Source organism: Myotis brandtii, unplaced genomic scaffold (assembly GCF_000412655.1).
Source record: "Myotis brandtii unplaced genomic scaffold, ASM41265v1 scaffold575, whole genome shotgun sequence".
Lineage (NCBI taxonomy): Eukaryota > Metazoa > Chordata > Mammalia > Chiroptera > Vespertilionidae > Myotis > Myotis brandtii.
In genome coordinates this window covers 689,992-703,046 of record NW_005370153.1, presented here as the reverse complement: position 1 = coordinate 703,046, position 13,055 = coordinate 689,992, and the positions used below count along the sequence as shown (strand labels likewise).

At 37.9% G+C, this 13,055-nt stretch overlaps 1 protein-coding gene across 1 annotated transcript in view; it reads right to left on the bottom strand.

Annotated features, from left to right (window-relative positions):
* CADPS2 (Ca++-dependent secretion activator 2) overlaps nt 1-13,055 on the bottom strand; it is a 143,534-nt gene that overhangs the window by 27,063 nt on the left and 103,416 nt on the right. Inside the window, 1 exon segment of the mRNA XM_014549913.1 lies at nt 7,781-7,920. Coding sequence (XP_014405399.1) covers nt 7,781-7,920 — 140 coding nt within the window.

Sequence of the window (13,055 nt, the reverse complement as noted above, 5' to 3'; positions counted from 1 at the left end):
ACTCAACCACTGAGCCACACTGGCCAAGCAGCATTTGCCATTTTTAATATGTTATACTGAATTGGGCTGAATTAAATGGAGAAGCTCTATCTTATTCTTCTCACTTGCTATGAAATATTCTTTTATAGAATGTGAACTTATTTTATCAGATAAATCAGTCAAGTCAGCTCTTCAGGCACAGTAGAGAGCTCTTATGTAATATTTCTATTTTTCTAAGTTTGGACATAGGGAAGACAAAATAAAGCTAGCAGCAAAACATACACAGGCACACAAAGTGAAACAAAATACCACTGCCAACATCTACATTCATAATAGCTGTGAAATAAAAATGTAAATAAAAACCAACAATTAAGCAGAAGGCCCTAATGAGGGATATAACTCTCATACTCTCCAGGAATTACTGAGGACTTGTACACTTCTATTTCCCCATCTAACTCTGAGCATTTTCTTCTGAATAAAATCAAAGACATGGTTAAAACCAGGTTTTATTATAGTTCATGGGACTATGTTTATTTTAATAACTGTCACTAGTTAATTGAGCACTTACTATGTAACAAGCACTGAGCTACATGCTTTATGAGTATATGTAATTTCATGCTCAGGGCAACCTAACTTTATGGCTGAGAAAAGTGAGGTTATGTATGAGGAGTTAAGTAGCTTGACCAATATTGCATAAAAATGACAGGGCTAGAATTTGAACCCAGGTCCTTCTAACTCCAAAGCCTGTATTATGAACCACGTTGTATCTTGCTTCCTGGTTATGAAGATGTCCTTAAAGAGAATAAGGTGGCTTGAAAATAATTTATTTATTTTTCATCCTGCCCAAGATTATGACCATGTCCACCTTACTTTCCTTAAGAGAGATTTAATTTTAGGTTTAAAATGAAGAATAAAAAGAAACAGACTTCAGAGCTGAGAGAAACCTACGGAAAGATGAAGAAACGAAGGAGGCACGTGGCTACAGACCCAGAGCAGCAACTTGCCTGCAGAACTGGCTACAGCCCAGGTCTCCCAGTCTCGTGGATGCTTGAGAAGGAGAGAGAGGGATCAGAGATCAGGGGATGTGTGTGCTCTGTTGTTATTAAAGTGGTTTTTACTCTGTTTCATAGCATAAATGTTTATTTTTCCTTCTTTTACTAGTGTCTCAACTCAAAGGTATAACTTTTTTAGGGTTTTATCAATGGCTAAAACATATTGCATATCACTGTGAGAAAGCCAGGATTTGAGGCAGGAAGTCTGGCCCCAGAGCTCAAGTTCCTAAACCGTGCCGCTCCTTTAAAGACTGGGTGACAGTCTTTCTTCAAGGCTCACCTGAAGGCATTCTCTCAAATGAATTTCCCTAATAATCAGATTTGGGGTTAAAAAAAATTTAACTATTTTTTATTTTAAAAAACCTATTTGCTTCTTCACATTTTATTGTGATAACTGCATTCTTTCATCATAAAAGGACTATAACTACATCACAGAAAATCTGGAAACTAGAAAATTTTACCCGTAGTTGCATTATTCTATGTAACATGTTTAGTATACTTATTTCTTTCTTTCTGAATTTTTATATCCATTTTTTAATACTATCAGAGTATAAACAATTCTATGTGTATTTTTCAAATTAATGTTACATAAAGCTTATTGTTTCAGTCAGTCTTCATACTTCCTTTTCTTGCCTGGAGAAAATCTGAATAAATCCTGTCATCTCTCTCCATGTTGCCCCCACTTCTCCCAAAACTCTGTACATCTATATCTGTAGGAAATGCCACAGAAGGGTTTTTTTTGTGTGTGTGTGTGTGTGTGTGTGTATGTGCGCGCGCGCGCTCATGCAGGGCTAAGGGAGGAAATGATTTGCTAAGTCATGAATTCCCAGGGGGCTTAGGAGCCATTCACATTTTTCTAGTCTAATGTCTCCTTTAGCAACTGATGAAATTGAGGCCAAGAAAGATGCAGTGACTTACCAAGGTAGTGAAAAAAACTGAGACCTAAAAAAAAGTGTCTTGGCTCTTAAACTAGTGCTTATTCAACATAACTATTACTGCACCATCTGCACCTGGGCAATACAATCCTTAATGGCCATTTGTAAGCTTTTCGCCACAGTAGAACAAAAGATCAGGAAAAATTCGCTGGATCTCAGGAGTCAGACAATATAGAGCAGCAGTTCTCAACCTGTGGGTCATGACCCCTTTGGGGGTCGAACAACCCTTTCACAGGGGTCGCCTAAGACCATCGGAAAACACATATATAATTACATATTGTTTTTGTGATTAATCACTATGCTTTAATTATGTTCAATTTGTAACAATGAAAATACATCCTGCATATCAGATATTTACATTACGATTCATAACAGTAGCAAAATTTCAGTTATGAAGTAGCAACGAAAATAATTTTATGGCTGGGGGTCACCACAACATGAGGAACTGTATTAAAGGGGCACGGCATTAGGAAGGTTGAGAACCACTGATATAGAGAATAGAAACTGTCCTGAAGGCACATGATTGCCCACCTGCATTCCAAGCCCACCAGCGCAGCCCCCAGACCCTCTGCTGACAAGAGTTTCAGGCCAGTGATTCCATATAAGGATGAAACTCCAGCTCCCGGGTGTTGCCATCATCCACCCAAAGTCCCCTTGGCTCAGTGCTGTGCAGCCCTTCCATTTGGATATCCCATCTCCTATCCCTTTTACTTAAATAAATTCCATTTTTCTTTAATCGCCATCTGACATGGCTATTTAGCTTGCCCATATGCACCATGTTCACCTTTCATTTCTTAAACTCTCACAACATCTCTTCGCCTGGCTCCTTTTGACTAAGACCAAAACACGGGCCACAATTCAGCTCCATGTATCAGAGGAATGAAGGAAGAATCAACATCTTTAAATAATGTCCAAATTTTTCGTGACCTCCCAAAGTGCTCAAGCATTCAACAAGCCCAAGATTTGTGCTTGTTAACTCAGGGTTAATATTTTAAAACTTCCGGATGTGTGCAAAAGAACAAAAAGTATCACTGTGTCAGTACATACTACAAAAATTTTATAGTAAGGCATGGATTAAGAAAATGAAACTATTCTATAATTATGTACATAAAGTCATTATAAAATTGTACAATGTTCCTGAATAGTTTCCACCATAATTTTTTAATATGTACCCCAACTTAATTAAGATAAGCTATGATATGGCCTGTGGTTTCTGAAAGAAAATAAAGAAAAAAGGACCTCATATTCCCTCTTTAATTTTTGGCCCTAAAGTGCCTTTGTTTAAGATGCTCAGATGTGGCATTTAGGGGGTCTAAATCCAAAAGAAAGCAGTTATTTGAGGCATGAAAAGTAAAGAAGAAAATAATTAAGATGTTACTCCCCTGGGGAAAATCTTGAGAGTAAAAGGGTGCTGAATGGAAAGCCACATTTCAAGTTAACATTAAGGGCTAATTTATTACAGGAACAATCAGAGAAGTTCTGCAAAGGAGTAAAGTCTGAAAATGTTTCTATCATTATCACATAATTTATCAATCACTAATAAATTAAAATGAAAAACGGAGTTCTTTATGACTTAAGTTAGCATACAGAAAATGACCTAAATATGAAGGTATTTAGAAAAAGAAAGTTGGCTTTTTGACTTCCTCTTTTAATCATTCTACAATGACTATATCAATGTTGATTATCAAGTACCACAGACGGACTTCTCTTCTGAAGAGAAGTTGTATTTGGAGAAAAAAAATCAATTCTGTATGAAGAACCTAGCAGACACTTTGTCAGAAGTTCTGACAAGGCAACAAGAAGTGGGGTTTCTGTGAAATCAGGATAAGTCAAAATGAGGGAAATTCAAATTGGGAATGCAAACAGAGCTAAATATAGGTTCAGGTGAAGGACCGATGCCAATACATGGTTATTTCAGAGAAGAATGTGTGGGGAAATCATTTTAAAAGGTTGATTTAAAATGAGGAATCCATTTTTCCAGGGAAAAAAGCAGACTCGTCCTTTCTGTAAGGCCTGGACCCTCCAGGAAAATGCCATCCTGAAAAAAATAAGATTTTCCTTCCCTCGGCCATCAGACTGTCCCTTAAATGAGTTGAAGATCACAAACCTTAAATCAGAAATAAAACACTGCAACTTTATTAGAGTGCAGTGATTTCACTTTATGAACAAATGCCATGTCTGAATTTGAAGTATGTGACTACAAGTTTCCGTGGGCATGGCAGCCCCGCCGGAAGTGCCTGGTTGGCCCTCTCTCTGGGAGAGCAGGATACAGAAATGCAGCCTACTTGGTGCTGGCCCAGTCCTCCCTGTCGGGAGCTGAACTGCTGTCCCTCCCCTACAGCTAGAGGTGGGCCCAGTGCCTTTTATACCCTTGTGATGTAAATTAAACGGAGACTTCATATATGACAATTTCAAAGTATTTCAATACTTCTATTAATTTAACATGTTTATGGGTCTACATAGAAAGGAAATTCATATGACAGTGATAAAACTACAATTTTATCTTACCAATTCTTAACTGCATAAGTATTCTATAGTTCTATAGTCATGAAATTTTCATTCCATTTTTAACTATAAGATAACCAGTTGCTTGCAGATTTCTGATCGGTCCTGGTCAAAATGCCTCCACATATTTGTGATGGCCAATTTAATTTTCTTCCTCCTTTTCAAATGCAGATTTAATTGTCCTAACGGTCATTTGTTTTATTAGTTCCATTGTGTTTTGCCTTTCTTTTGGTTTAGAAAATATCATTTGAATTAGGAAAATGTTATTTAATAAAAACGGGGATAGTATTTCTGAGATTTAAGTTAATACTGTTACTTAGCCACTAGGCTATGCTAAAGGATAGCCCATTTGTTCAAGAACACGGCTGTCTTCCAGCTACCTAAGAAAGCAGGCAAATTAATTCAAAAGCTGGATATGAATTATTTAACCATTCAAAATCTAGCTGGTAATTCATTTAACAGATTTATAGGAGTTAGTTTATATAATTACTTTATATGACATACTCCAAAAGAATAAATGAACGCTTTTAAAAATGTATTTTACCAAATATGTCTTGTGGTAATGTCTAATTAGATTTTAAAATAATGAAATCATAATTATGCTTATTTTATCCAAATTAAATATTTATTTTCATTTGCATGGTAGTTAATTCTATTTTTATAAACTATAATGTACACAGTCACGGACTGATTAATTATCAGAAACATGAGATTTAAACCAGATATATATTTTTTTCTGCTTCAAAAACAGGTCATGTTAGAATGTAAACAGTTGAGAGCCAAACACCACTTATTTCACTTATCTTAGGCATTTTTCACATTAAATTTATACTCTATTCTGTATAAATTATGCTTAGAACCCTTTCAGTTTCAGCTTACTTCCATCCCACTACTTTTCCCTGAAAACTTTACAGAGCACACTGCTTTCATGTTCACCATCATTATTCACATCTGTCCCTGATCGCACACTATGGAGGCACTGGGGCTCAGACAGGTCTGAGAAGCTCAGCCTCTACCTGGGAACACATATAAAAATATAGATAACACTGATAAAAACATTTATTAGGGACAATAGGCCACATGTGACAAATGAGTGAAACATAGAATAAGTGTTAAAACCGTTCACATGAGAAAGATATACATGTGCCCGCCATATTAAAACAGAAAATTGGTTTCATGACTAAAGCCCAAAAGGATTTCAAAGGCTACTTCTGAAAACACTCTGAAGATAAAGGCCCATAACCCTCCTATTTAATCTACTTGATAACTCTATCTGTAAGAGTTTGCCGTATTTTAAAGATATATTAATTTTAACTTGAGTTGTCTCTTTTTCAATTATTCATTATTCATCTGTTAATTATTCATTATAAGATGAATTATTGACAGACTACAATTCAGTCTGAAAGCACAGTGCTATTAATCTACTATGTGCTCCTATTCAATTATTGCTTCGGCATGTGATAGAGCACTTGGGAAAAAAGATTATAGTTAAGTTTCTCTTCTTAAATGTAATTAAGTTCAGTGAAATCTATTTATGAAGCACCTCAGGAAAATATGAATACAGTTATATGTAGGTCAAGTTATGTTTTCTCATATACAGCTGTACACAAGGGTGATATTTAAAACTTTCTACCCAGGCACTGAGAGACCTGAACTGGCGGTGAAGCGCTATACTGTCCCCTCCGACAGGGATAAACCCTATTACAGCAATGCTGGAAGCTTTCAATTTGGTTGATCATTATCATTATGCCCAACACTGGTATTAAATAATTTGTGAATGACCATTATAAACTATAATTAAGAATATTAAGAAAATTATAATATTCTTAATTATGCTACATCACTTTAGAGTAGTACTCAAACTCCCTAATCTTAAAGTTGCACCAAACTTGTCATTATCATCTGCAACTCCTGCCCACGTACATGATCTGTCATGTGACATTGTCATCCGCAACTCCTGCCCATATACATGCTCTGTCATGTGACATTATCATCCGCAACTCCTGCCCATATACATGCTCTGTCATGTGACATTGTCATCCGCAACTCCTGCCCATATACATGCTCTGTCATGTGACATTATCATCCGCAACTCCTGCCCATATACATGCTCTGTCATGTGACTGGAATGCCCTTCCTCCCCACTGCCCACCTGCTGAATTAATACGTCAGAGTTCATCTCAAAGGTCAGCTGTCTTAGGAGACTTTCAGGACTAACTGCAGCTGGACCCACACAGATGTCTCCCAGTTCTCAGTCCTCCCTGACAGCACTTATGACTCAGTGTGAGAATTACTTATAGATGAGCTTGAATCCCTGACAAGCCAGTTCTTTTAGGCCTCGCCTGCTACCTCACTGAGGTCTGTTCTGGTTTCAACAGAGTAAGTGCTCAAGACACATTGCTGTATCCATCACTGGTGAGCAGGCAGATGGGTGAGTGAGAGAATCCTAAATATTAAATCCCAGGAATTCCAACTGCATTATGAGCTGAGCCGCAGTCTTTACTTTGCATTACTACATTAAAGAGGCCATAATGGGAGCTACCCAGGTTACTGCTGCCCTCCATGAGATTAGTTCTGCTTCTACATACACTGCCCACCCATTTAAGAAAAATGGTCACATTCCTTCCTAATGGCTAACACCCCTATGTTGGGATTTGGTTGTACTGAGTCCTGAAGTGTGAACCTGAGAAAGATCTGGGTTTTTTAAAAATCCGTTCTGTTGCACTCATGAGTTCAGCCTTGTTACCTCACCAGCAACAAGGGGACACGAGCCCTGGCCGAGATGACTCTGCCCCATGGCAACCCCAGGAGGCAGTCCCCGCACTTCTGTTTCCTCCATGGATTGAGTTTTTCAATCCCACATTGGATCTCACCTATCAAAATGTATACAGCCTCCTGAGTTAAACCTGAACCACATTTTAGGTTTAGTATATTCTATGTAAGTTTATTCCTGGGGACGTGAATGTGAAGCTTGTCTCAACTAGTATTGTATCTTGAGAAGTATTACCTAGACATTATCTCCATATATCACTGTTCTTTATCAATATAAGTGATGTGTAATACCAATGCAATCAAGTGCCAATATTATCTTAGCAATGCAAACAGTTATATTAACAAATAACCATATATACTTGTCTCTGAAGGTGTCCACAGGTTTAAAAAATTAAGTTAACCTACGTATGTCATTTGGGGGTGGGTAAATCCATGTAAAAGCCTGATATCCTGGCTCTCTCAGTAAATTTTCAAAAGTGATACACTGAAATGAAATCCAATAATTCAACAGAAAAAAAAAATCAAGCATACACTCACCCACTATGTTTCATATGTGGCGGTTTATCCATTCGCACTGCCAATTTGATTTTTAAGTCAGAATCCTGGCTATTTTTTGGAACTATCATTTGGTGGAACTCTGCTGACTTGGAGCTATTGGAAGTTGGGTACAATATCACCTGTAGGAGACAAAAAAAGAAAACATTTAAGTGCATAATACAAAGTGTCTAAGAGTTGGAACTGAAATCTTTTCTGTACGTTTTTCTGTTTGAAAAGCAGGTGCCATGCCAAAACCTGCCTAATACACCATTTCACTCACACCATAGCAGATAGGTTCAACACAGACTCATTTATCTTTTGGACAAATATGTGTTTTCATATTATCACATAAGTTTTCTTCTTGTCCTGGCCAGGTGGCTCAAATGGTTGGAGCGTCATCCCCTACACCAAAAGGTTGCTGGTTCAAATCCTGGTCAGGGCACATTACTAGTTTGTGGGTTCCATCCTAGGTTGGGGTGCATAATGGAGCTGGTCAATTGATGTTTCTCTCTCTCATATTGGTGTTTCTCTCTATCTCTCTCCCCTTCATCTCTTTCTAAAAATCAATAAAAACATATCCTCAGGTGAGGATTTAAAAAAACAAAACACAACTTTTCTTCCTGTATCACTTTATAATGAATTAATAGCACAATGACAACAGTTGAATTGACAGTTGAAAAATACTTAATAGACACCTATAATTTCAAGAACACTCTAAATTCCTCAGGGCAAAGTAGTTCAGAAAGAAATATGCTTTGAAATTACAGATAGCATGCTTAAAAAAGAAAAACCAATTATTTTAAGCAGCAAAAATACTCCTCGTGTTTTAATATTTTCACTGTGAAACAGTATTAAAGAAAATCAACTCAATTAGAGGTAGAAGAGACTGAGCATAGCACATTTTCTGCTCTAGGTCAATATCAAAGAGGAATTTTTCCCCCCTGACTACATGTTTTCAAAACTATAAAGATGATGTTATAATGACTAAAACAAAGTAATTATTTTTGGTAAAACTGCCAAACCACGTGATTATTTCACAACACCAGAGGTCCACAGAGCCACCCCAAGAAAGAAAAACTTCCTCTTCAGATGTTAGGTGCCGAACAGATTAAACAATGCCTTTTCCCCTTTTCAGTCAGTCATGACACTATTTAGACACAGCCCAAACCCAAGCCTTCAGGGGTATTTTAAAATGGGAACACTAACTTCTGAAAGAAAACAATAATGACATGACATGCAGTGCACTGTATTTTAAATAATTCCTACTTTAAACCAATGCGAAAAGTAAGTAAGCCTGAAATTTCTGTGTAAATGGAAGAATTCTAACATGCTCAGGTATGGTTCTATGGTGCTGAAGTACAACCTGACAGTTGAATTTGACATGCTCTGCCAAATTAAAAAAAATCTTCATTTCTATGTATAAGTGGAATATTCACTGAGAAAACTTCCAGCGAGGCTCTTTTTCTCTCTAGGAAAGGCAACACAGTCCAAAAAGCTTCTCAAACTATTCTCAACTTCCAAGTTGTTAAATGTACCTACTATTTTGAGACTTTTCTTAAGCCTGTTCTAAAAGCCACAGCTAAATTGAATCCAGCATATTTGTACCCTTGAACATATAAAGGCACATCCAAGAACAGATTAAATGGCAATTGTGATGTTTTGAAAAATTATGATCATATTCTAGAATAAGTTCTTCTTTTGACTGCTAAAATATCCGATGTAATATTTTACAGATTCCTTCTTAAATAATAGCAAATGAAAGTAAGTTGAAACTTTTTGGCTCAAACCAGTAGACAAAGGGATAGCATTATCATTTAGAAGATGAGTCCTAAAAAGGATCAAAGAATAAGACCTAGATATCCTCTGGAGCTATCGCTGCTATTGCCCCAGCCATTCCAGAAAGCTTTCCTTTCCTTTTTTCTCAATCATGTCGCTGCGTTTGCATATCTCAAAGCCGATGCAAATACGCTGTCTCCCAGGAAAGGTCATGAAAGTGCTTTGAAAGTGCAATAAAATGTTGTAATGTGAGCCCTGGCTGGGTAGGTCAGTAGCTTAAAGCGGCGTCCTGATACGCCAAGGTTGTGGGTTTGATCCCCGGTCAGGGCACATATAAGAATCAACCAATGAATGTGTCAACAGTGGATCTACGCATCTCTCTCTCTCTCTCTCTCTCTCTCTCCTTCCTTCCGTCCTTTCAAAGCATTTTGACATGAGAATTTATTTCTTTGTAATTCTCTTTTCTATGTTTATACAAAAGTTGGTTTTGTTCCAAACTCTAAAAGTCTTTTACAGGAAGAGAATATTTAAATTAAAACTTCTGACAATTTCTCACTCTCTAAATGCCAATGATGGGTTAACTAAACAAGGTCCCAAAGTAACTAATTGCAGCTGAACCACTAATGAAGGATCATCCCAGGACTGAATGCCATAATTTCTGCCACATTTCAGCTCTCTGATGGGTAATTCTAAATGAAGTCAGTGGAAGGATTTGCTACTTAACTCTGTTCAAATATAAACAAACATTCAAGTGCTCATGATGTGGAGACACACAAAGATGAAAAAAATATAAATGGCTCAGTCCCTCAAAGAGCTCACATGCTCTTCTTATCAGAGCTAAGAGCTCAGGTAATATCTGGTAATATTACTTCCTCCTATTGCCCGTCTATCCCTAGGGGGTACAGCAGTTTTCTGATTTCATTAGTGTCTGAGTTTATTCACCATCATTTGATTGCCTTCTCCATTCTATCACCTGTGTAGCTAATTCCTGTGTTAAATTTTCTCCATTGGAAAGACCTGGAATTGTCTCGTTTTTCTGGACAGTCCCTGACTGATAAAGTTATAAACACTGGCACATGCAGCAAACAGGTTCACAGATACGACTTATTCCTATATATCACAGATCTATTATTGCTAGTGTTTCTAAATCCACTGTTTCAAAAGAACTGTACTGGCAAATGAACCCCAAATGTAGCCTTAAGTATGTCTTGTAAAATGGCTTCCAGGTTCCCCAATGGCACCAGCAGAAAGTGGTCATCGTCCTTGACATGACGTAGCCACGGATGATAATAGGTCAAGGAAGAAGCTCTCACTGTAGGTAGCGCAAAGGGTCAAGGAGAATCAGGACAAAGGAGTTCTTCAATCAAGTGAACATGAACATGGCCAGGGTGTCCTCACAGTGCCTGCCATGGCAGGATTCCACTGCTGTCGCTGACAGTTATCCCGATGCACTTCCCACTTCACCACTATTCTAACGGGAACCTTAACTGCCACCCTCCTGCCCCCGCTTCACCGCGGTGTATTGGATTTGTGCTCGGACAGGCGGGGAGGGGAGGTGGAGCAGGGGGCTGTTGACTTGAACTTCAGTGCTCAGGTCAGGAGGCTGCAAAGAGCCCACAGCGGGACCCGAGGGAGATGTTGGACTTTGGACTGGATGTAAGGACAGGAAGAGACTCTGGGTTGTTTCCCTTGAGTTGAAGCAAACACGTGTGTAGGAGAAAGGGTAACACGGTTGTCATCCTTGGCTATAGGGATAAACTACGGCAGGTCATCTAACTGGCTACCGGGACTCACGTTCCCACTCATGTAGAACTGCTGCTGGGAAGCACAGAGGCAGCGAGGACCACATTCCCCAGCTCCCCTTGCATCTGAGTAGGGACATGGTTCTAACTAATGGAATCTGAAGAGAACTGGTAAGTGTCCCTTTGGGGAAAGATGATTAAGATACAGATATACCTTCATCCTTCTTTACTAAGCTGCTAGCCAAATGCAGAGGACTCCGATGCCCAGGGAAGGGAGCGCCATAAAATGGAAAACCAGAGCCCGGGTCACCCACCATGTGAAGGAAATCTACCCATCTGGCAGGAGCACCCATACTAACCTGCTACATAGGTGCTATTGTTTAAAACAACTGCAATGATGCCATTTCTTTGTTACAGCATTTGGTAGAATCTTCACTAGTACATTAACAGAGTTTTGCTTCATAAGTCTTTTACAAGTAAATAAGTGCTTGAAGAATTTTATTTAATGATAAATAGTTCTGTTTCATAGGACGTAGTTCATGTTCAGAGAGGTGTCTCTGATGTTGATTGTACAATTAAAATATTTAACATAAAAATTTACTAAGGGTTCTTCTGTATTGTAGGTTTGCATCTAAATTAAATTGTATCTCTGTACAAAATAGCTTCTTATATTACTTAGCAACACAGTTTTTTTTCTATCCTTTTATCTTAACCTTTCTATTCACACTCAGTCTTCTATTTTATTTTTGTCAGCAACACTTTAAATGTCTTGTCACTTAGCATGACAACACATTTTATGATTTCTTATCTTAAATTGAAAGCCAATGTATCTTCTTCATAATAAAATGTCAGCACTGCTTGTCATCTTTGCTAAGGTGTAATGAAAAATATCAAATGGATTTTTAGATTTTGTTTAAAATTCTGTCAAATTTAATTTACAGGGAGAAAAAAACTTAAAAATGAAGTGTAAGTATATGTATACTCATAATATTTAGAGCATATGGGGTCCAGAAAGATCTTTCTCTTAAAAGGAGACTTATGTAATACATTAAGCAATAAAGAATTTAAATTTATGTTGTTCATTATATTCCATAAATGAGTGAGATCATGTCATATTTATCTTTCTCTGACTGGCTTATTTCACTTAGCATAATGCTCTCCAGTTCCAACCATGCTGTTGCAAATGGCAAGAATTCCTTCTTTTTTACAGCAGCATAGTATTCCATTGTGTAGATGTACCACAGTTTTCTAATCCATTGGTCTGCTGTTGGGCAATTAGGCTGTTTCCAAATCTTAGCTATTGTAAATTGTGCTGCTATGAACATAGGGGTGCATATATCATTTCTGATTGCTGTTTCTGTTTTCTTGGGATACATTCCTAGAAGAGGGATTACTGGGTCAAATGGGAGTTCCATTTTTAATTTTTTGAGGAAACGCCATACTGTTCTCCACAGTGGCTGCACCAGTCTGCATTTCCAACAGCAGTGAAGGAGGGTTCCTTTTTCTCCGCATCCTCTCTAGCACTTGTCGTTTGTTGATTTGTTGATGCTAGCCATTCTGACAGGAGTGAGATGGTACCTCATTAATGAACAAAAATAGAACAAGAGACACAGAAGCATCGAACAGACTATACAACCTATGAGGGAAGGGAGGGGGTATGGGGGTAAGAGATCAACCAAAGGACTTGTATGCATGCATATGAGCAAAACCAATGGACACAGACAGTAGGGGGGTGAGGGCTTCTGCTTGGGGGTGAG